Source organism: Phalangium opilio, unplaced genomic scaffold (genome assembly GCF_054372755.1).
Source record: "Phalangium opilio isolate 3A_F unplaced genomic scaffold, DU_Popi_V2 ptg000095l_1, whole genome shotgun sequence".
Classification (NCBI taxonomy): domain Eukaryota; kingdom Metazoa; phylum Arthropoda; class Arachnida; order Opiliones; family Phalangiidae; genus Phalangium; species Phalangium opilio.
In genome coordinates this window covers 2,104,428-2,129,215 of record NW_028324200.1, presented here as the reverse complement: position 1 = coordinate 2,129,215, position 24,788 = coordinate 2,104,428, and the positions used below count along the sequence as shown (strand labels likewise).

Genomic DNA, 24,788 nt, shown 5'->3' with positions numbered 1-24,788 from the left:
ATTAACATTTCGTAAAACTGATTTATTCCAACCACAGTGTGTTTCGGTTTACTTTTATAACCTTTAACGGATTCGTGTAAAATATCCATAATATTCGACCCGACGATTGGTTGTCCCCTGTATATAAGTTCCCCGTTGGGGGACCAATTAATCTTGGAGTTGATATCAATCCACTTGTATAAGGCAATGGCTGGTTTGAGGTGTGAATCTGGTATTGTCATGGCTATTTCAGAATACCAATCTTTCTTTTTCTGTTGTTTAACAGGTTTCTTCTTTTTTCTTTTGTTAATAGCACTCGTTAGTAAATGATTGTACATGTTAACTTTTTGCGTATGGTTCAATTTGTTGTCTACCAAAACAGTCTTCGTATCCAAATTTTCACTATGTTCAACTTTTGGTTGCGAGTTTAATCGACGGTAAACCTCTTCAGGTACCAAAATCATCTTTCTAGCCATTTTTAATTGCTCTGCTTATAGCTGCACCGGCAGCACTGCTAACAAGTGATAAGAGGGGTGCTAACAAAAGAGGTAAAATCCACCTTTTTGAATAAGGATCTTTTTTCGTTTTGCTACAGTGCTTTGTTTAGATAACTTCCGTAACATTAGACAGTGCTTCTTCAATCGTTTCTTCTGGTCATCTGATAACTTCACGTTACCACGTAGGACATTTATACAACATTCCACTATAGCCTTGATAGAGTCATTACTAGCGTGTTTGATAGCGTATTTTCTCTGACACGCATTTTAAGTAGTCAGATACTTTAAGAAATGTTGATGCGTATGCACTCTTTTCATTTTGGAATATAGACTGCGGCTTCTTCGCCCGGTATGAGTCCCGTCCGTAGTCTATGATCATCTGACGTCGTTGGCTTTAAATCAACCCATAAATACCAAAAAATCTCTAGTAATTGCCTGATGGAACGCGTCGATGACGTATTTACTATTAATGGGACAAATCTGTTTGGCTAAATGAAATATAGCCGATTTATCTCGAGGAGATTTGAATATTATCAAGTAGTGGGCGTTTAAATTTAATGTTCTAATTACCTTCCCAGGGTAACATAAATTTTGCATCAAAATAAAAAAAGAGGTGTTTTTATGGTGCGATCCCCTTATGAACAAATTAGTTACATCCTTGTTATTAGATATTTCACAAAGTAAATCATCAAGTATAACAAAATTCTTGATATTGGGGTCTAATATATTCACATTTAATATACCTTCGTGAAATTCTACAGAAGGCGTGTGATCTAATACCGAATTAAATAATTTCGGTTGATATTCAGTGTAACACCATAGTATCCTATCTGGAGAGGGTGATATACATATATCTTTATACTTTATAAGGTTAGCTACAAAGTATGATTGTGTCGCCCCGGCTATGAGACCATTAAATGGGTGTCGTAAGCTGAAGTCCATTTTAAGGAATGAATCACTTTTTAAGAATCAAGTTGTTTTTTAATCACAAATATTCTTTGGCATTACATACGATTTGACCAATCATAGACTTTTACAAAATTCGTCACTTAGAAAAGTGCTCAAAGTAAATATCTTATAAATTTCAACATAATCAAGATTACTTATCGCGGTGTCAAAGTTCATTGATACACGCATTTCCCACCCATTCAAACAATCGTGTTGAGTTTGAGAGGGGTGATCAATACTACATCCGTAACAACATTTACGGATGTTTGATTTCAATTGTTCTACAATACAATTTTTTAATAACACACGTACTCGACTCGCCTCGTTAAGAAATGGGACTACGTCTTTATACGTATCCATTAACGTCTTGGCAAGGTAGTGTCCAACGGCGAATCCCTTCTTTGTTGGGAAGAACTTGCCGTACATAGGACCTGTTCCAGGGTATAGTTCCCTGATGTCTATAATCTTACGGTCTCGATATGTTCGCAACTCCACACGCTTCGTTTCAGAACCGGTAAAGAACCATGATGTCTCCGGGGCGTCGTCGGTTTCGAAGAACTTGAATATTTCATCCTTCCTAGCGTATAGCTCGTGGAAATCGGACTGGTGAAGTATGAGTCCCGTAGAACTGTCTTTGAACCCTAGTCGTACGTCTAACTTCGGGGTAACCTCAATTACTTTCTCATCTGATAGGGGAAATAGCACTACGGCAGACATTCTGTCAAATAGAAAAAAAACTAAGGTTTACATCCAAACTATAGCTTTGAAAATAACAAATCCACAAAAACTATACTTACATTGTACTTGGTGGCTGTTCCTTCCTTCCTCGTCGAGCTTGAGTGAGATTGTGATGGTGGTTTAACTCAGGGTCCTGGCTATTTATACTATTTAATAGGATCATCCTAGCTTTGACTGTACATTAATGTGGGTTTTTTCGGGTAGATTATTCTCGAACAATCTACAACTTTGACTGTACATTTTACGTCATGACCTTAAACAACGTTAACCTGGGTTTTACGGGGCGCATTTCAATTTTCCTAGAATGATCTAGAATAATCGGTAGAGCTGGGTTTTTACGGGGATTCTTTATTTTCCCCCAACGTCATCTGGAGTTTCATACCCCCTTAACCATTTGATTAATACCGGGGAAATTAATGGTTCAAATTTTAATCTAATTAACATATTAAAATACTGTTTATTTCTTAAATCATAATTCACTCTATCTTCATACTCCAATGTATGTACTTCTACATCCGAGAATCGAACACGCTTCATTGACCTGTCAATCAAAAACACTTCTTGCAGGTGCGGGGATGAGAGGGGTGAGTCAATCAAAAAACACCCTCTTGCCGGTCTGAGAGAGGGGAGAGTCAATCAAAAAAGGCATACGTTTTCTCACCCGCCATCTTGCAATCCTCAATCCTCAATCCTCCCTGCCTTCCACTTAACCTGTTCTGGTAACGGCATATATGTACTACTCACAACTTTTGTTTTTTTTTTAAACTAAATTTTTGCCAACCCTGACTTCTTGATCCCGCGTCACCTAAACCTGTTTACGCTGTCACATTTCGTAAAACAAGATCTGAAGAGAGTAGATAGCCTAGTTAAGACATTCGTACGTCGTTTCGCAAGGTCCGGGATGGTGGCCTCGGAATACCTTGCTTCGCGACCAACATCCCGCTACACTTCGTTGCAAGGATCAAGAACCTGGAGACTTTGGCTAGCCCTGTAATAAACAACCTTTACCGTACTCATTATGTTACGTCTACGGTGAACCGCGTTATCAACATGGTCCAATCTACGGGCAATACCATGGAAGACGTTCAGATCTATTGGCGTAATCACTTGTACAATACGGTGTACGGAGCGGGTCTATGTCAAGTTATGGATAGTCCGATTTCCAACTGCTTTCTAATGGACTTTCGCCGTGCAAAATCGTGTATGCAGTTCTGTGCTTGGGTCAAGACTCGACTCAATATCTTACCTTGCCGAGGTGCGCCATCTAATCAAGGGAATAAGATGTGCCGTGCGTGCCACACTAAGGTCGAGAGCCTGTCACATATATCTAATAGCTGCCCGCTCTCCAAGACCAAGATGATTGCCCGGCATGACAAGTTCGTCCCATTGCTTAAGACATCGGCGAGGCGGCCCAACACCCTGATTTCTATCGAACCTCGGTTAACTGACGCGGCCAAGAATGTCCATAAGCCCGACCTTGCCATCATCACAGACAACGAATTCCTGTTATGTGACGTTGCCTGCCCATGGGAAACACCTCGAACCTTGCAAGAGACTTACCAGCATAAGCTGAATACTTATGACACTCCAAAGGTCCGTGCTGCAGCTCAGCTTCTGTGGCCAGGAAAATCGATACGGTTCTCGGCTTTCGTTGTCTCGGCAAGGGGCGCATGGTGCCCTTCTATCGCCGAGATCTGTGACTATCTTCAACTTGGTCCGGGGTTCCGTCGTTTTAGTGTCAAGTTGAGTCCCATTTTTTTAAACCTAAATTGATCTTAATAATGGTTGCGGGTCGCGTCCCTATGGACGAAAATATCATAGGGAATTACCTCAGACGCTCCTCCGCTTATAATAGAAGAAATGGAGGATGATTTTATTCTCTATAAGGGAGCTGAAGTTATGATCATCATGATGGGAGTGATTCCGTAAGCACGTTCCCAATTATCCATCCCGGGGATATGTGAGTTTTTCTGTTATTGTTGTTTAGTATCAATAATTAAGTTTTTCAATGTAATTAGCGCCTACCTGGGAGATTTCGATGGGTTTAACGAGAAGATAATCTTAAACATAAACTAAGACGGGTATAGGTAAATACATCCATAATTATACACCCCATCATAAGTAGCGCTAATTGTTGTCAACCCCACCCCCATAGCCCGACGAGAGATATCAATGGGTCTTACCCTGCCCCCCAAACTGTGATGGCTATGGGCATGATACACTAACAAATATTTAATTAAATTTACATTAACTACAATACACATATATTGTTTAGCATCCACCGGTTTTGTCGTTTGGCGTCCTGCGTTAGTTCTATTCCGGGGTAGGGCGCCATGAATGACCGCGACCCAACTCTGGGAGTTTTCTCAACAATTGTTACAGCTACCTCCTTCGCTATCTTTTTCGCGTCCATCAGTAGTATGTTACCCCACTTTTGACTATGCAAATTAGCCGAAAATGATCAAAATTTGCATAATTCGGAAATCCCACTTTTGACTATACAAATTAGGATTTAAATTTGTATAATTCAGAAATCTGACCTTAAACATGCAAATGAATCGCAAATGATCATTATTTGCATAAAACAAAAAAATCATACCTGTCAATCAAAAAACTGTTAATAAAGGCAATTAGTAAAGTGATGAACAAGTCATTAGCAATAAATAACTCGACAAGTAAACATGGCAATGTTAGCACCCGCTTACGATTCCTTTTACATTACTTTACCTAGTAATGCCTCCATGCAATTATATCCTGAAAATACTAAAACAAGTTATAGGACGGAACTACCTACAACGTATAATTTATCGGAGGGAAATTGGGAGGTTGGATTGTCGGAAATAAATATGCCTTCAAAGTGGGATAACATAACTGATTGTTTTGATGAATTTGTTGTTAGATCGGTGGATCTTGATTACGAGTACGAAATTGGGGAAGGGGGTTGTGGTAAATTGGGAAATATAGTGAGGGGTCCGAACGACGAACCTACTAGTATATACCAAAAATTATTCGAAACGTTTAAACAGTCAATAGCAACAAAAGCTGGGGATGATATAAATTTTGAAATAATGACGAAAGAGGGAATGACATTTATGCAAATTAAATTTAGCAGAGACAAACAAACGGCTATTAAGTTTCCTAAAGAATATGGAAAAGTACTTGGAATTGCGGAATAAGATTGGGATCGATGGTTTTTTCGGGAAACATATATAGCTAGTAATCCTTTAGATACTGCACGAGATCAATTAGATACCAGAAATTTGGGGAAATTCCAAGTCAAACAATTTGTTCCAAGGGAGAGAAATAGAGCCGTTGATGTTGATAAAGATGTTAATAAAGCATCAATCGAAACGAAAGCTTATAAGATACCTCAAGGAACGTATGAAAGTATAGATACCGTACTCGAAGCAATGAAAATGGTTTTACCCGAATCGAAACGAAAATATTTCGATTTTGTGTATAATAAAACAGGAACAGTAACAATCAAATGCGGGGTTGGAATTGTTAAAGAGAATACCCCATGGCATAAAATTACCAAAAATGAGGCAAAATACATGGATTATATTTCAATTACATTTCCAAAAGATAATCCCGGATTAGGTTACATGTTAGGATTTGATAAGAGTCAAGTAGACACTCCGTTGAGGAACAATACGGAAAGTAAACATCTCGGAGATGTAAATAGAGGTGTACAAACCTTATTCATTTATACGAGTCTCATTTATCCCCAGGTAATAGGTGACTCTTGGGGTGTGCTTTTACGTACAATTCCAAGACCTGAAAACAGTCGAGATAATAAACCTCACGTGTTAACATTCAATCCAATTAATTATTATCCAGTACGTACACCCAATTTTAATTTAGTTGAGATAGATATAACAACAGATTCGGGAACGAAAATCCCATTCAAACTCGGAAAAACAGTTACGACTTTACATTTTAGAAGGATCCGTAATCACTAATAATGTCTGTACGGAATAGATATTATCATTATTATTTACAACAATCGGGCGGGGTGTTTGTTGGTCCAGTATTTCAAAGAGGAAATGGGTTAGGATCTATATTTAAGAGTTTAGTTCGCTTCATAACACCCATACTCAAACCAGCAGCAAAAGCTGTTGGACGAGAAGCGATAGGTGTTGGAAGTAGATGGTTCGGCGACATATCAACGGGAGCAGATCCTAAAAGCTCTTTCAAAAAGAATATTAAAATTGCGGGGTCTAATTTATTACATAAAGCGGGTGATAAAATAGGGGAAGCGCAATTTGGGAGTGGAAGACGTAAAAGAAGAAAAAGAGCCAGTAAGCTAGGAAATAGAAAAGTGAAAAGAATAAGGAAGAAGACTGATTTTTTAGCTTAAAGAAGAACCCTAAATATCAAAGGGGGGTATAAAAGTAGGGAATTTACACGAGTAATAATTAGTTTACGCTTAAACAGTGACAAATAAAGGTATTCAAAAAATGGAAGGAATGATGTCAGAATTAGATTTTTTCGCTAAACTCGTCTCTAATTTGAATATTGTGGCCAGTAACGACATACAACTACAAACTGTTAATGCTATAACGGATGGTGGTCCATTGGAATTTTTTATTCCCGGAACTCCTGATAGTTATATAGACACTTCAAAAATTAAACTGTACGTTAAGGCTCAAATATTAGGATTTAACACAACTGATAATAAATGGGTAGAAATCGCGGGAAACGATAAACTCGGACCGGTTAATTTAACCTTATGGAGTTTATTTGATCAAATTGAAGTCATGTTTAACGATACCCAGGTTCAAGTCGTGAATAATTTAGCCCCATATATCGCTTATTTCGAAACAATGTTAAATTATGGGAAAGAAGCTAAAGACACGCAATTGGCGTTAGAAATGTTTTACAAAGATACAAAACTATCAAATACCGATTCACACCATGCCGAGAATAACGGAATGAAATCTAGAAGAAGTAGAACCGGAGCATCTAAAATATTTGAAATGATAGGGAGATTACACGTTGATGTATGTAAGATGAACAAGTTCTTATTGAACAACGTTGATATAAAGTTTAAATTTATTAGATCAGCGGATACTTTTCCAATAATTTTCCAACCTCCTCCTCCTGCTGCTGCTCCACCCCAAGGGAATGCTCCCCCTCCTGATCCAATTAATAATTATAAAATCGTTATTAAATCAGCTTCTTTATTTTTACGGAAAATAAAACCAAACTCTGAAATTATGCTAGCACATGCTATGGTTTTGGAAAAAACACCGTGTGTGTATCCCATTAATCAAACTGTGGCAAAGTATTTTAGTATCGAAACCGGGAACAGTGACACGATTAAAGAAAACTTATTTTTGGGTAGAATTCCTAATCGAATGATTATCGGATTCGTTAAAACATCAGCCTTTAATGGGCATTTATCTCAAAATCCATTTTATTTAGAACACCTAGATTTAAACTTTTTATCAGTTACAGTAGGGAATAAAAATTATCCAGATCAACCTTTCACACCGGATTATACTCTCAATCATTACTGTAGGGAATACGCTACCTTATTTACGGCTCTAGATATGTATGGGAAAAATAAAGGAAACTACATTAGTCTTTTTGATTATCCTAGAGGTAACACTTTATACGCTGTTGACTTTACTCCGGAAGAGCAGGTTAGTGCCGAGCATTGTTCTTTAGAAAAACACGGTAGTTTAAGGTTAACTATACGTTTTAAAAGTCGTCTCACTTTCGCGGTAACAGCCATAGTATACGCCGAGTTTGAAAACGAGTTATTAATAACTAGGGATCGTAACGTTTTGTACAAACTAGAGTGAGAGTATGGACGAGTACGTTTATTTTCCAACTCGAAAAGATAATAATCTTCTCGTAACAGTTAGAAATAACAAAAGACACGTAACTATCATCGGTAATTGTTGGGATTTTAAGGAAATTAAAAAAGTGTTGAAAGAAATATAAAATTAAACGTCTTCAACGAATTAGCGTCAAATGATCGCGTGAAAATCATGAAACAACAACAGTACAATCTCTCCGATAAACAAACTATCGAGATAGCCGAAGCTGGCGATGATCTAATTATTTCCATTTCCGATAATGCGAGAACGGAGTATATGGTTACTATTAGTAACAAAGTATATCAAAACTTATGGTTGCTGGTGGATTATATAAACTTGTTTTTCCAAGACGTCTTACCCCGCTTCCACAGTACCCTACCGGAAAATTTTCAAGTTGAAGGTTACGTATCTGGAACCGGAACAAAGTATATCGACATTCGACAATACGTATGCGAAAATTCGAATATTCATCGTCACGATTTACTGTGGATGGCGACGTGTAAAGGATTTTGTTTAAATAAACCCACGTGGAGCCGATTGAAACAAATAAAACCGGAATTGGACTGGCAATTGGAAATAAAAGCTAGTACCAAGGAATTATTCAGAACAATGATTTTGCGAGACATTACCGAAAATTTACTGGAAAAGACCAACTGCTGCAGTAATCTTAATTGCCAAGGGGAAATCGAGCACCACGTATCCTTCACCTCAAATTCGAATACGGACTTGAATATCCTACAAGCAATATCGATGTTAAATAAGACGAACCTGAAGAATGAGTTTGAAAAACGATTTGGAGAGAAGAACGAAAATTTGGATCAATTATTTCTTATTATTACCGACAATGTATCGGAATTGAAAAGAGATGTTTTTTACAATTACGTTTGATAAATAAAAAGCTTATTCACAGATGGTTATTTTCTTTATTACCCAAATACCTTCAAAGATGGTTAGTAAACGAATAGCGCGTAAAATCGAAAATATATATTACGAACCGCAACATCCCGCGAGTTTAGGATCGGTGAGAAAATTACAAAAAGCTCTACCAAATGTATCAAAGGAAGATATCGAACAATGGTTGATTTCCCAACCCGCGTATACGAAACATAAACCCAGAAGAAAAATATATCCTAGAAATCAAACGTACGTCACTAGTATGAACGAGGTTTTCCAATGCGATTTAATTGATTTACCCCAATTATCCAAATACAATAACAAATATCGTTATATTCTAACCGTTATTGACGTCTTGTCGAGATACGCGTGGGCTTTACCGTTAAAAACAAAGGGGGCGAAATAAATTATAAAAGCTCTCGGTACAATCTTTAAGCAACGTACACCTTCGAGGTTAAATTCTGACGAAGGAAGCGAGTTTAAAAACAAAAAAGTGCAAGCCTATCTTAAAAGTAAGGATATCCATTAGTACGCTAGTTACGGTAATTTAAAATGCGCCATGATAGAAAGATGGAATAGAACATTTGAAAACGCGAATGTTTCGAATAATGACGAGAAATAAGAATTATAATTACACGAAACATTTACAAAAAATTGTAAATGGATATAACGCTACTGTTCATTCAACAATCGGTATAGCTCCAAAAAACGTAAATATAAATAACGAACATTTAATATGGAAACGATTATACACAAGAAGAAAAGTACAAGCATTAAGCCAAAATTACGAAAGGGTGATTTGGTGAGAATTACTTCTGACAAAGGCGCCTTTGTCCAGGATACACTGGATATCGGACGAATGAAATTTTTGTCGTACATAAAGTACAACTACGTACTCCAACTGCTTACATAATAAAAGACGAAAACGACGAAATAATAAAAGGATCATTCTACGAACCGGAATTACAAAAAGTTGCTAAATGAACACGGAAGAATTAAACCTTTTTTAAGCACAGATCCTCGAACGAGACCCTACTTCATAGGAGTGTTCCCGAAAGATATTTTACCCGACCCAACAGAACGGAAACCCTATTGTTTCGTAGTCAATTCGGAACCATCCTCAAACGAAGGATTGCATTGGTTAGGAGTCTATATCGATACTAACGATAACGGTTATTTCTTTTGCTCGTACGGTAAAGACCCTAGTTATTACGGTTTTAATCTATCAAGCTACGCTTCCAATTGGTATTACAATAATTGTCAAATACAACCGAACAGTTCATTTACATGCGGGGGACACGTTATTTTTGTTTTAACAAGTTTGTGTTACGGATTTTCTTTTAATGAAATAATACGAGAATTGTACGACGTGAAAGATAAACCTTACAACGACGTGATTATTATGTTAAATATGAGTATACATTTATTGAATCAAGAAAAAAAATGAATAAAATATTTTTTTTTATTTTAAAAAAATTGGTACATGTTCATTTAGACCATTTTATCGGTGTTTTGACTTACCCGTAAGGAGACGTCTCGGGCGATAAGAATAACCGTCACCATCATCACCATCATCACCCTCCTCCTCCGGTATACCTCTGGTATATCGTCGATGTCTTTTCGATTTCGGAGTCGACGTGAGTTTAGGCCGTGGGAATGACTTCCTAATCGTCGAGGGCACCCTCGAGGGTGACCTCGGCGTTGACCTTGAGAGGGCCAGGGGGGTCCCTTGAGGTGATTGTTGTTGCGAAGGCGGCTGTTGCAATACTGAAAACGGATTAGGTGTTAGAAATTGCGGTGGTTGAACGGGTTGTTGTTGTTGAACTTGGAAAACTGGTGGAATATTTGCAACGTTGACGTTAGGAGGTTCTATCAGGCTCTTCATAGTCAAATACTTTTGTAAAGTTAATAAATAATGTCGAAGTTTATCCTCCGAAGAGGTGTTTTGTTTTAAAATCCGACTCATTTCACGATCCAACTCTGTCGCTTCTTTTTCAGCTCCCGATAAAACAGCGGATTCGGGTAGTAATACTATTCGTTTCATCTCGCTAATGAAGTGATGGTAGATATCAAGGTCGGTACCAAAGCAGCTATTAACCCGGGTAAAAATCCTCCCGCCTGTTTTATAAGAAGTTTCCGTTTGTTTTTAGCCAGACCTCTTTTATTAGCGATTTTTCTTATATATACTCGATGTTTTTTAATATAAATTCTATCCTTTTCGAGTAATGGAATATTTCCCTTTAACAAATTATAAAACGTGTTGTGAACGGCTTTGATTTGACTTTCCTTGGCTTTTTTCAATACCTTGGTTAATTTTCCTCCGCCACTTTGACTGGCGCGTACCAATCCACTAAAAAATATGTTACTCACCTTTCGAATTCTTTTGGGTGATTTTGAAAAAAAATTATTGGATGTTAATCGCGAGAGTAAATCTACCTTACACGCATTTTGCAGCACCTTAAATTTAACCGATCTGTTAAAATCATTCGAAAATAATTTAAGAAATCCTCAAAATATTCAATGTGTTTTAAGCATTCAACAAATGATTTCGTACTGTTTAATTGAATTTTAAAAATCTTTTTAATCAGTTGTAAAAATAAAAAATACAATAATAATAAAATGATAGATGTTTAGAAAAAAAGTTAATATTTTTTAGAAAAAAGAGTTAAACATTTAAAGGATAATCAAACATATCCACAATTCCCGTATTTAAATCATCGGGATGACCGCGACAGGGGTAATGCATATTAATAGCGGTAAGGCAAATACCCACTATCTTATTATATCGGGGACAGGATAGAGTTCTACAATAGAAAGCCTTTGAAATATTTCTAACGATAACAGAAACCTGTCTTCTTTTACAAACGCAACACGGTACGAATTCCAATGAATATGTTTCGAAGATTCTAAAATACATAGCTACTTTTACTTAACTATACTTTTAATGGTAAAATTAAAAATATCACTTACCCTGTAGATGCCCTTTCTTTCGGTATAGCTGCGGTAATTTCGAACGGTACTTGGGTTCTGTAAAAACGAAAAAACACTCTTAAGATACTAGAAGCTTAAAACAACCAGTAACTTTTAGCTTACACAATTTTCTGCGGCTGAGGATTATCTTCTGGGAGACCCATGTTTTTTAAAAGACTTTCTGGGATGAAGCGTTAAAAGAAAATGATAAAGTTTTCCCCGAGATATCTACTATTTTAAAGAATTATTATTGGGCGTTGTCAAGGTTAACTACTTTCCTAGCTTTAGTTTTTAATATTCGAGAGGTCCTTGAAAAACATTGGTTGCAGTGTTCGTTTTAAAGAGGGGATTCTTATAGACTGTTTAAGCTTAATATAAAAAAGATAAGAGACGAAGTTTCGTTATAATATATATTTTATTGATTAGTAACTTGGGATAATAATTTAGGTTGTAACGGGGAGCCCGTTACCATGATTCACCACCAGGTGGAGCCACCTAAAAGACTACCAGGATTCCCCGCTAGAGGGCCCAGCACGCTGAACCTTGGACCTGTCGTCGGCTGGACACGCGGATTGGCTGAGGATTGGAGGCCAGAGGGGATAAATTCAAAGGTAGCCCGGGAATCAGGGCAGTTGGAGCGGTACCGGGACCAAGATCAGTTAATACCTTTTGTTATATAAATTAGCTTTATTTACTTGTTTAAATGTTATTTCATGGATTGTTTAAATATTAATTGTACTAACGGATTGTATATATAAATTAACCGGTTTTCTATATTAATAAATATATTGAAATAAGTAAAACTACGTAGTCGTGTGATTTCGGGTATCAACGAGAGCGCGCGATTACAAATGGTGCCCCGAGTGAGGAAATAACTTTTTGAAATTTCGCGCCTTTATCTCCCGGATTTTGTGTTTATTACGGACTTGCGTTGTTATACGGACGTCTTTACACCGAGCGAACTTTTGGTATACTACCGGATTTGTGGACTAATGTGCATCTTAGTGTGTTCCTTCTGCACAACGTGGGATTGGAACACCCTACAGTGAGCCCCTGATCCGGCCTGGGGGGATCTTTGAGGGTGTTCCGCAGACATCGGGAACACTCTACCAGCACGGACACCCAGGACTCTACGAACGATAAGTCTATCTTACGTATTTCTTTACTCGGTTTTTTGTATACTCCGTATGTTTGCCCCGGTAAGCGTGAGCAAAGGGGCTATGTAGGATTCCCCGGTGGGCTACATCTCGCTCTCTGAACCGCGTGATAGGGTGGAGCTTAAGTTTTTGGCTTCTTTTTGTCGGCGTTTGCCAGCACCCAGTTGTTGGAAGCCATTTCTCGTTGACTGCCGAGCTAGTTAGATCAAAAAAATTTTTTGTTTATCCGACTACGAAGAAAAGTTTTTCTTTCTCTTCTCTGATTTCCGTTACTTTATTTCGGTAACAGCAATTTCTCGGTAAGATTACTGAATTAATTCTTACTATGGGATCAAAATTAATTATCTAAAGGAATCAAATCCGTAAATCATCTATCCTAAGCCTCGGTCGCTAAGCGTTTTTTGGGTCGCGTCATTGTGTATAGGTAGAGCTTAACTTCAGGGGCCGCCATCTTAGGCCTCGGTCTTATTGCCAGATAGGCCTTCTTAATTTAATTGGTCTTCTTATTTGTTCAAATTTAAAATGGGGCTTTATTTTTTCTTTGATCAAATATTTTTACCGTATATTATTACATTTGCGGTCACTGTTACCCTGGGTTATGTGGGTCTTTTGATATTACGGGAAATCGGTACTACCGTGGGTTATAATCGACATACCCCGTTGCATGGATTTAATATACCCCCGCCTCGTCAAGGTATTAATCCCCAGCTGCCAACTGGCAAGATTAAACAGCCTGGGCCCCCCATACCCTTACCATTAAACCCTAGCGTTGGGTGTCAGGCGCAAGCGCGTCCCGGCTCTTTTGACCTAATGGACCGGTTCCTCAAGGATTGTGACCCCCCCATAGGGCAACTTCTAGGGTATTATCCCGGTCGGGTAGTGTTTTACGACCCTCCGAGTTAGACGCTGTCGATGTTCAACAGCGTAAGGCCTGGCAAAACTGGGCTAGGATTGAAGCCGAAAGAATTCGGGCCCGCGTGGGTCAATTTCGTGATGATTTAGGGACGGGTGAGCCATTTCGGGAGCCACCTAGGGGAGTTACCCCTTTATCCCCTTTAAGGGCATCCCCTCCGCCAAATATCCCGGTCCTGAGAACCTCGTCGCCCTTGCAGCAGAGACAGGTTTTAGCCTCCGCCCCCCCTCTCCCCTTCGTTCAGCCAGGAACTGTCAATCCGCCCCCCTTTGCCACCCCAAGGAATCCGGGGGCCCTATTTAATATTTCGGCTAGGTCAAGAAATCGTAATCTTCGGGAGGAAGCCCCTCACATGGTAGCATCCGGTAATAGCTCGGGTAGGGGCCCTGTTCTTCGATCTCAGCATATTCTGGTGGTTAATCCACAACGAACACCACCTCGGGTAACTCACAGAGTAATGGGTACCAATACCTCTCCCCTAGTTTTAGTTCAACTACCAAGAGCCAATCATTTTCAAACACCGCCTCGTGTGACGCATCGGGCTATGGGAACTAATACCTCTCCCCATGCCCCTCTGGCTCAGAATATTTCTGTAGGCAATTCTCCCCAAGCGTCATGTTTTGTAATGCGTAGAGTTATCGGAACCAATACTTCACCGGCTCCGCATGTTCCGGTGGTCAATCAGCCTCAACCACCACCCCGGGTAATTCATAGGGTTATGGGTACCAATACCTCACCCCCTGCTACGCCAGCTCAACATATTCCGGTGGTCAATCCACCTCGAACGCCACCTCCGATAACTCATAGGACGATGGGGACCAATCCCTCACCCCCTGCTACGCCAGCTCAGCATATTCCGGTGGTCATTCCACCTCAAACACCACCTCCAGTAACTCGTAGGACGATGGGGACCAACCCCTCACCCCCTGCTACGCCAGCTCAGCATATCCCGGTGGTCATTCCACCTCAAACACCACCTCGAGTAACGTATAGGACCATGGGGGTTAATCCATCACCCCCTACTGCCCTCGCTCAGCAGGTTTCGGTGGGCAATCAGCCACTAACGCCGCCCCGAGTAACTCATAGAGTGTCTGGAACTACTACACCCCCGCCGGTGAACCCCACTACCCCGGTGCAGATAGTGGCCACCCCAGCCAGTGGCACGCGTTATAACCCGGTTCTGGGACCGGCCATTATGTTGCCTAGTTTTTCGGGTAGGGAGGATCCCAAAGAATATTTATGTCAAATGGAAATGTTTATTCGGTATCATAGGTTTACAGCTCAGGACATAGACTTATTTATACCCTTATCCTTAAAGGAAGATGCTCTTAACTGGTGGAAAAATCTTAGCCGCCATGCTAGTCGCCCCGGGGATTGGGGATATTTCGTTCAACAATTCACCCAAGAATATTTGTCCTCCCGAAGAGACAGGGAAATTAGGATCTCCCTCTATAATTTAAAACAGGGTATGGGTGAAGACCTACATTCATTTCGTAGACGAGTCATGCAGTTGAACGAGACCTTGTTGGAGCCGATTTCAGAACGTGAATTAGTCGAGGTTTTAACTACCAATGTTTTACCAGAAATCACCTTGCTGTTGCCGGTAGGTTTATGCCGTACCATGACCCAAGTGCAGCAAGAGTTTAGCCGTATCCAGAGTGGTTTAGACCGAAGGTATGCCCAGGGTGGAACAGGGGGAAATCCTTCAAATCCCAGCCCAAGGGTGCGTTTTTCCGGTCCTACCGGGACCACGGGCCGTAATACCGGACAGACGAGTGGTTCGAATAGACCACCACTATCCCAGGCGTGCTATCGGTGTGGTAGTTTTAGCCATCTTCGTCGGGACTGCCCCAGACCTGCAGGAACACCTCCTCGCCCGACGCATCCGAGAAATTTACCCGCACTTCCACCTGTGCCCACCCAAGGTCCGGCACCAGGTGCGGGAAATGCTTAGGACGCATCCTGTATGGGTCTCAGGATGTGCGCCGGAATACACAAGACCCGATTCATTTTAATTCCGTCCCGGGGGATCAGGTTAACAACAGTCGACTTAAGGGAATAGCGATTCAGATTGCCTGTCAACCATGTATTGCTTTTCTTGATAGTGGGGCAGACCACAGTATTATTTCCTGGGACTTTGTACATAAATTAGGAGTTCTTGCGTTAATGGTCCCTCAGTCGAAAAGGGTTAGGGGTGTACAAAGGGGTATAACTACGACTTCTGTCGGTTATATTGATTTAGAGATAGATTTGGGGAGGCAAATGGGAACAATACCGGTACGCTTTCATGTTCTAAAGGATATAGAATTCCCTATTATCCTGGGAATGGACCTATTGGACGAGCTGCGAGCTAGCATCGACCATGAACGTAACGAATTCCGGTATTGCGGATATACTCTTCCCCTTATTTATTTGAGAGGTCATGCGCCCGGGTTCACCCAAAACCAGGAACTCGACACAGGGACAGTTGATGTGACCCAGTTAAACATGGGTACTTTGACGGAACAAGAAGTAGGGGACTTAACCAGACTTTGTCAAGAATTTTCATCCCTTTTCTCTGGTCGTTCGAGTAGAACTCACCTGTTACGACATCGTATCAAGTTAAAACCGGGGACTGTCCCTATCCACCGACAACCTTATAACCATAGCCGTGTGGCTAATGAGGAAATAGATAATCAGGTCAGGGACTTGTTGCAACAGGGTTTAATCCGACCTTCCGATAGTCCGTGGGCGTCGCCTACTATCGTGGTGGGAAAGAAAAACACAACAGAGAAGCGTATGTGTATAGACGTGACTCGGCTGAATAGCGTTACTGTAGATGATCCTTACCCGGTACCGCGCATTGAAGACATCATAGATTCTATGGGAAAGCCCAAATATATCACTAAACTTGATCTAAAATCCGGTTACTGGCAGGTAGAGATGCACCCGGATGATATCGAGAAAACGGCTTTCGTTACCAGGGAAGGGAAATTTGAATGGCTTGTGATGCCGTTCGGTTTAAAGAATGCCCCGTCAACGTTTTCCCGGTTAATGAAGAAGGTATTGAAATACGCGAGGCGCTTTGGGGTCGGTGTATACCTGGACGATATTGTCATCGCTAACGCTAGCTGGGAAGAGCACATGGAAGCTCTGCGGTACGTGTTTTCACAACTGAAACACGCCGGTTTAACGCTCAATTTGAGAAAATCGAGTTTCGGAGTTTCTAAAGTCGCAGTACTCGGCTACGTTGTAAGCGCGCAAGGTGTCCAAATTGACCCGGAGAAAGTTGAAGTCATTAGGAATTTTCCCAGACCACGAACAATGAAACAGGTTTCATCCTTTTTGGGAATGTGTGGTTTTCACTCAAGGTTTATCCCTCATTTCGCGGATCTTACGGCCCCTCTTAATCAATTAAAGCGTAAGCATCAGCGATGGCGGTGGGGTGACGAAGAGGAGAAATCTTATCAGGATTTAAAGCAGGCTATCGCGGATGCAGCTATGCTGCAGGCCCCAACCCCGGATGGGAAGTTTATCGTTACCACGGATGCAAGTGGCATCGGTATTGGGGGTATGTTAACCCAGATCCAAGGGGAAGTAGAAGTACCCCTCGCATATACCAGTCGCCTTTTAAGACCCCCAGAATTAAAATATAGTACCCCAGAACAGGAAGCCTTAGCGGTCGTAGAAGCCATTCGTAAATTTCGTCATTATATAGAGGGCAGGGAATTTGCAGTCTTATCGGATCATAGGGCGTTATGCTGGTTATTACGGTTGAAGGATAAGAAAAGTCGGCTAATGCGGTGGGCCTTGGAACTACAGGAATTTATGCCGTTCGAAATCCTGCATAAATCCGGAAGGGAAAACGTGGTTGCCGATGCCTTATCTCGATGCCCGGTATCTGATTTGGACACTGTCAGTCCAAAGGTTTTAGAAACGGACGACATAGATCAGTCGCCCGGTTCAGAGGGCCAGGACGTCCGGGTCAATATGGTATCGTGTAACCCGGTAGCGTTAGGTCTCCCGTTAGACGTAGCAACTAAGGCAGATATTAAGTTAGCACAGGCTAGAGATCCATACTGGCAGTCTATTAGACACGATTTAGAAAAGGGAAAAGCGTCAAAATTGTATATCCTAAAAGATGATATGTTATATCGGATAGCCCAGGGTTTTCAGCCAGAAAAAATAGTTGTTCCCACCTCGGTCGTGCCACAGATATGTCAAGCTTATCATGACCACCCACTATCAGGTCATAGAGGTCGCACAGCAACTTATAAACGGGTGCAAGCTAAATATTACCATCCTAAGTTGTATTCCCTGGTTAAAGACTATGTCCGGGGATGCGAAACTTGTCAGAGGTATAAGAGTAGGAACACTAAGAGACCAGGTTTAATGATTCCTTCCCATAAAATCCACCCCGGAGATCTAGTAGGGATTGATATTATGGGTCCTTTACCAGTAACGAAATCCCAGAATAGGTTCCTAGTGGTAATGGTAGATTATTTTACCAAGTATGTAGAGCTATTCCCGGCACGAAGTGTTACCGCCCCTATACTGTGTAAGATCTTACTATAATAATAATATAATAATAATAATATAAGCTTTTGTCTATGAAGGGATATCCACACTAAGCCTGTGGCTTGTTTACAGGTGGGTCCCTTTACAGTGCATAGAGGGGTGGTGGCTAGCCCCTATGCCACAGCTAACCTACAGCGCCCTATACTAACTATTACCGTTAACCTCTGCAAGTTTTGATGGAAAGGAGAAACCGGGTAAGACCGCGGAGGAAAACTCCTTTTAACAAGCGGGGAGAGAACTTGCAAACTCTACGCAGAAGGATTTGTTCCCAGATTTTCACCCGGTGCCACAGTTCGGGATCGAACCCGGGATCCTCTTGCTGCGAGGCGAAAGCGCTACTACAGTATGTTTCACGTCATGGTGCGATGACAGCTTTACTATCAGACAATGGGCCTCAGTTTATATCTGTACTATGGAAACACTTGTGCCGAATGTTAAAAATCCAGTTAAAATTTACGTCCCCATATCACCCACAGGCGAATATGACCGAGCGGGCAAACAGGGTTATAGGTGAAATAATGAGTATTTATACCGGGAATGTCCATACGAAGTGGGACGAAAGCTTGCCCCTTATTCAGTTGGCCATTAACAGTGCCATCCATACTTCTACTGGTTCATCCCCCTTTTATTTACATCATGGTTATGAGCCTACGTTACCATGGGATGAGCGTACATTTGCCGGTATCCCCGAGGACATAGAGGGAGAGATTAGGGGTTATGAGGATGGGCCACTCCGGGAATGGCAACTAGCCATTGATTTTGCCCAAGAAATGAATGAGCAGGCCAGTGCCAAACAAAAACGATTCTATGACCGGAACTATTCCGATGGGGAACTAGAAGTGGGGCAGTTAGTATGGAAGGTAGGACATAGCTTGTCGAACGCCGCAGCTAAGTTCTCGGCTAAATTAGCTCCAGCTTGGGAGGGTCCCTACCGGGTAGTAGAGAAGATATCCCCAGTTTCCTATGTTATCATGGATTTAGAGTCAGGGGCTTTAGCCGGTACCTGGCATATAAATCAGCTCAAACTTTTGCTGAATTCGGTGGTCTTGGAAACTCAAGAAGCCACGGAGCTTGAAATCCCGCCGGTAATACAGGAAATGGAGAACGTTGATGAGATGGTTATAACTCAGGACGAAAGGTCATTCACGGAGGTGGATTACCAGGACAATCAAGGGAACGTTTGGGATGCGGTTCCCATTAGAGTATATGACTTCCGGCCTCGTCAAAATCAGGCAGAAGGGGCCGTTGAAAGGCCATCGACCCCAAGAGATGTAGAACCAGATGTACCCTATCTGAATCATAGCGTTCCAGTAGAAAATGACTCGGTTCCCACCCCGATTCCTCGGCGGGAATATAACTTACGACGCCGGGTTCGAGATGAGGTACAGGAAAAGCAAGGGGTAGACCTAGCGGTGGCAGGTCCTTCCGGTGAGGGAAGGCGGGAACGTGGTATTCAGAGGGACCCGGTGTTAGAGATAGATCTGGAAGATGAGGACGACGTATTGATGGCTCCCTTTCGATATGGCTGGAGAAGGGAAATAGTGTTGAGAAAGGATACCGGAGGACGAATTGGGGATGTCTACTATTATACCCCGGAACCAGTTAGGGAGAAGTTACGGTCATATAAACAGATTGCGGCTTTTCTTGGTACTCATCGCAACCAAGCCCGTTTATTAGGCATGCGCAATTTCAGCATGAAGCCCCAGCCGTTTGCGTATCCCCCCTTTGAGATTGTCCGCCATGCTCTATGGTGAAGCACGACTGAACGTACCCCCCCGACTTTCCATTGCACTTTATTTACAGACGCTTGTCTATGATTGTTTAGCATGCACCTTTTGACCCACATGCGGCCAGCATAGCCTTAGGACTCTTTTTATCTTACAGACCATGGCAGAGGCACGCCCAACTTCCTACCTGGACCAACCTATGAGTTTGGAATATACATCATCTAGCGATGAGGACGATGTTCCCATCATCCAGCCGCTAGTGGTAGACATTACCGGGGTGACGAACAATTTAGTAGAGGAAACTGCCGCTGGAGCAGATACTTTGGATGACGCAGGTGCGTCGATTGAAAACACTCCGGCCGCCCCGCCGTTAGAAGAAGGGACTGCAAGCAGAGCAGACAATTTGGGTGACGCAGGAGCGTTGGCTGTAAATATCCTGGCCGCCCAGCCATTAGAGGAGGAGACGGTCGGAGGAGCAGATAATTTAGAAGACGTGGACGCATTGGAAGAGGGGTCACGTGGAGAAGAAACGACAGGTTTGGTAACCACACCTTCCCCAACGGAGGAAGGGCCGATTATGCCCCTCGCTGTAGTAGATGGTAATCCAGGAAACACAGTAAGCGAAGTGACGCCACCCACCCGCTATGTGGATATCTTTTGTTCCCTACCTTGCTATGCGTCCCGGACGGGAACGGATATTACGCACTTTTCCCGGCATGTCCGGGCCCTTCCGGAGCGATTCCCGGCAGGCTTTAGGGGTTGTGTAACCCATCTTGGTGCCATTCCAGACGAATTGAATATCGACTTTATAAAATCAGTTTTGTCAAATTCCGGGGTCTTTGGCGCGGTGGGAATTCCGCCCTTATACGCTAAAGCCTATATAGAGGATGAACGCATCGAATGCCAGCTGATACAAGCCCTAGCCTTTTCTAAGGTCCGCGCAATCGGCGCCATTGGGCTGGACGCATCCAGGGTTATTAACATCTGCCCTCCAGAACTCCAGATTCAGGCCTTCCGTCGACAATTGTGTTTAGCTACCACATATAACTACCCGGTGCTAATTTCTTGTAGAGAAGGGCGACAGGATAAGGAGGTTTTCAAAACCTGTTACCGGCTACTAGGGGAAGTACTCCCTCCCGGACATGTCATCGTACTTCTTAATTTTTCTGGAGGTCTCGACGTGGCTGAAAAATTCCTTGCCCGGTTCCCTCAATTATATCTTGCACTATCCCCGGCTATGAAACCACAATACATGAGCAGGTTCCTTAGGGATATCCCGGTGGAGCGCCTATTGGCGCAATCGGGGTCACCGATGTTCGCGTCGACTCGTGAAAAGTCCTCAGCCGTGCCATCCCCAGGATTGGTTTATACCGTCATCCAAAGAATTGCACGAGCCAAAGCGTTACCGGTCGCGGACGTGGCCGCTATTCTATGGGCCACTTCCCAGAAGTTGTTCCGGTACCCAAACTAATCCCGGAGGAAAAGAGATGTTTACCCAGATTTACGTTACCATCATTTTCTTTGATTTTGCGTTGAGTTTGTTTTGGAACTCCGAGTATTCCCTTTATTTTTTGTCGGCCGGACGCCGTGATTACCTCAATTTTCCCCTGCCAGGGCGTTTAAAAAAAAAAAAAAAAAAAAAAAAAAAAAAAAAAAACTTCGTTTACTGTTAACTAATATTTTGTGTGATTATTCATGTATATCGTAATATGCCTCATTTTTTTGTACCTGTCCCCAAAGTAGGACCGTCTCCTCAGGCCCATCGGGCATTAATAAAACCTATTCGCTCTAACTCCTCCCTAGTGGTCAATCTGTATGTTACTATCATTCCCAGGATTTGGGAGGGGGTCCCCTCCCTCTATATTTTTCATTACAGATACTCCCGACGGCATGGCACTGCTGTTTCCCCTTCACCCGGGGCTGCTGCTTGTTTCTGGCAACGGGGGAGGATGTAACGGGGAGCCCGTTACCATGATTCACCACCAGGTGGAGCCACCTAAAAGACTACCAGGATTCCCCGCTAGAGGGCCCAGCACGCTGAACCTTGGACCTGTCGTCGGCTGGACACGCGGATTGGCTGAGGATTGGAGGCCAGAGGGGATAAATTCAAAGGTAGCCCGGGAATCAGGGCAGTTGGAGCGGTACCGGGACCAAGATCAGTTAATACCTTTTGTTATATAAATTAGCTTTATTTACTTGTTTAAATGTTATTTCATGGATTGTTTAAATATTAATTGTACTAACGGATTGTATATATAAATTAACCGGTTTTCTATATTAATAAATATATTGAAATAAGTAAAACTACGTAGTCGTGTGATTTCGGGTATCAACGAGAGCGCGCGATTACAAGGTACGTTATAAAGAGAAATTAGATAACAGAAATGAGAATTATTAAAAATATGAACAGGATAAAATTTTTGAAGATCGGTGAAACAGATGAGATGTTGGTATAAAGGACACGCTTGTAATCGACAGAAGTAGAGCCTGTAGACAGTTGTAGATTGTAAATTAGTTTGGTCGGTGATAGTGTAGTATTTTGAAGTACGGCAATAGCAGTTAGGGCATCGAGTAGGAATAGCGTAGGTAGAACTACAAAAAAAGGTTAAATTATTTTTTTATATATTAAATAGGACTCATTTCAACTTACTTTAAGTCAATTTGTAAATCTTTTTCGTATAGGGGGCACTGGAACTTTTTATATTCAGAAAGAAAAAAGGTATCTAGGAAAATGTTAATGGGATAGAAATTGGACTGGTCACAGGTAAGGCAGATGATAGTTTGGAAGAGAGGGCAGTTAGAATTAGCGCAGAAGTATAAAATATAGCGGGTTTCAGTAGTACGATAAATGACACGAGTATTTGTTTCAGAGGAGAAACAAAAAGAACACAAGGTAGGATAGGGATTGATAGTACTGTAAAAACATGTATTAGTTTATTAATTTTTAAAATAATTATTTTTATGCTTTACTTTAAATTAATTTGCAAGAAGGGTATTCTTGGATCTTTGCGTTGTAAATTTCTTTGCTTGCGCTGTAAAGTTTTAAAAATTTCTTGTTAGCTATATTACAATTCCTCAAACTTATTTAAAACCTTACGTTTCTTCATCCGAGGATGATTCGGTAGAGACCACATCGGGGTCGTCCGCTTCGGCGAACATATCAAAATTCGCGATTAATTCGTTTATTTGCTCCTCCATCCCTTCTGGGATATCATCCTCGTCTTCGAGGATGATGATTGGTTCTACTTCCATTTCCTCCTCGAGATCCCAGAGTTGAGGTAAAGCACTATATACAAAATAGATCCGGTATTAAAATTACTTTTAACTTGCTAGCTAAAATAACTTACAATTCCTCAGCCGGTTGAACTTCGTTTGAGTTAAAAGATTTTGGTGGACACATGATTTTTATAATAATCTAGGCTTTGAAGATATTTTCAAACTTAAAATTTTTTGTGTTATGATGTGAAACTTTGAAATCCGTTCGGTTTATATACGAAATTTTCAAGGTTGTTAGCTTAAGAAGTCTAGTTAGGAATTTGTAATGAGCGTCGAGGTCATCCCCTGGTTTTCTTAGAAAATATATTTAACTGTTGGTTTTTTATGTATTAACGACTTTAAAGAAGGGTCCATATTAATGAGCGTCGATTTTTTTCCCTATCGAGGTTGTTTTTTAAGAAGGGTGCATATTAATATGAAAAGAAAGACCTCTATTATGGGGTGCATAATTTTAAAAGAGACCCTCGCAACGTACGTGATTCTTATAAGATATTATTACTTTTCACAGACTTGAACGAATCGCAATTATCAGAATTGAAAACAAGAGGAGAGACTATTTTACAGAGTGGTCAAGATCTAATCTGTCATTTTTGTAAAAAAGACGATATCTCTACTTTTTCATCTATTGGTGGTGATATTCATTACTGTGTGAATACCGAGTGCGTTAAATTTAATCGGGCTATATACAAACAATACGGTAAAGTGATAATTAGCAATATTGAAAACGCTTACGCGATTTTGGACAATAGTTTTTTATGTATAAACTGTAATCAGTTTTGTTACAAAAACCAACGCCAAGAAAAAGAGTGTTCATATTGGGATAGTGAAGAGGAACCAAATTACTATCTCTGCTCTTTCCGTAAACACAAATGAAGGAAATTTGTTCGTTCAACCTATCCAACATTTTAAAAGTCGATAACGATTGCAAAACTATTGTACCTCGGTTGGGTACATTATGTTTAATCGAAATTGAAGACAATCGTCAGAAATTTGCGCGAAAGTATAAAATAACCCATACCGTGATTAGAAAACTCGTTTGCGAAGAAATTTTGAAAAACAAGTTTGAGTGTTATGTTGTAGAACTATCATGGTATTCTTATAGATATGCTTGGACATTTCTAAAACCAATTGATACGGTAAATTGTGGTCAGCACGTACCGACTACTACATGTAAATTAGGTCGGATTCACAAGTACTATAAAAAACAAAACTGGCGTTGTCAACATCGGGAAGAGGCGGCCTACGTTCTGGGATACGTTTGTCATGACAGCGACGCTGTTCAAGCAGTGATTATCACGGCGATT

The 24,788-nt window shown here is 41.2% G+C and overlaps 2 protein-coding genes across 2 annotated transcripts; one reads left to right on the top strand and one right to left on the bottom strand.

The window, feature by feature from the left end:
• Positions 1-790: 790 nt before the first annotated feature.
• LOC149635064 (uncharacterized) lies at positions 791-2,325 on the bottom strand. Its single transcript, XM_089850929.1, has 4 exons — positions 2,222-2,325; positions 1,608-2,142; positions 912-1,046; positions 791-868 (listed from the first exon to the last, which is right to left on the bottom strand). The coding sequence occupies exons 1-4, from the start codon at positions 2,323-2,325 to the stop codon at positions 791-793; spliced, it is 852 nt and encodes a 283-aa protein (XP_089707055.1).
• Positions 2,326-20,368: 18,043 nt separating this feature from the next.
• Positions 20,369-22,005, top strand: LOC149635063 (uncharacterized). Its single transcript, XM_089850923.1, has one exon. The coding sequence runs from the start codon at positions 20,369-20,371 to the stop codon at positions 21,677-21,679; it is 1,311 nt and encodes a 436-aa protein (XP_089707049.1). The 3' UTR covers positions 21,680-22,005.
• Positions 22,006-24,788: the final 2,783 nt, after the last annotated feature.

Coding starts and splice junctions, on each gene's coding strand:
- LOC149635063 (XM_089850923.1), top strand. CDS start 20,369: ATGGCAGAGGCACGCCCAACTTCCTACCTGGACCAACCTATGAGTTTG.
- LOC149635064 (XM_089850929.1), bottom strand. CDS start 2,325: ATGATCCTATTAAATAGTATAAATAGCCAGGACCCTGAGTTAAACCAC. Junction 2,143..2,221: donor GAACAGCCACCAAGTACAAT/GTAAGTATAGTT, acceptor TCTATTTGACAG/AATGTCTGCCGTAGTGCTAT. Junction 869..911: donor TCATCGACGCGTTCCATCAG/GCAATTACTAGA, acceptor GTTGATTTAAAG/CCAACGACGTCAGATGATCA.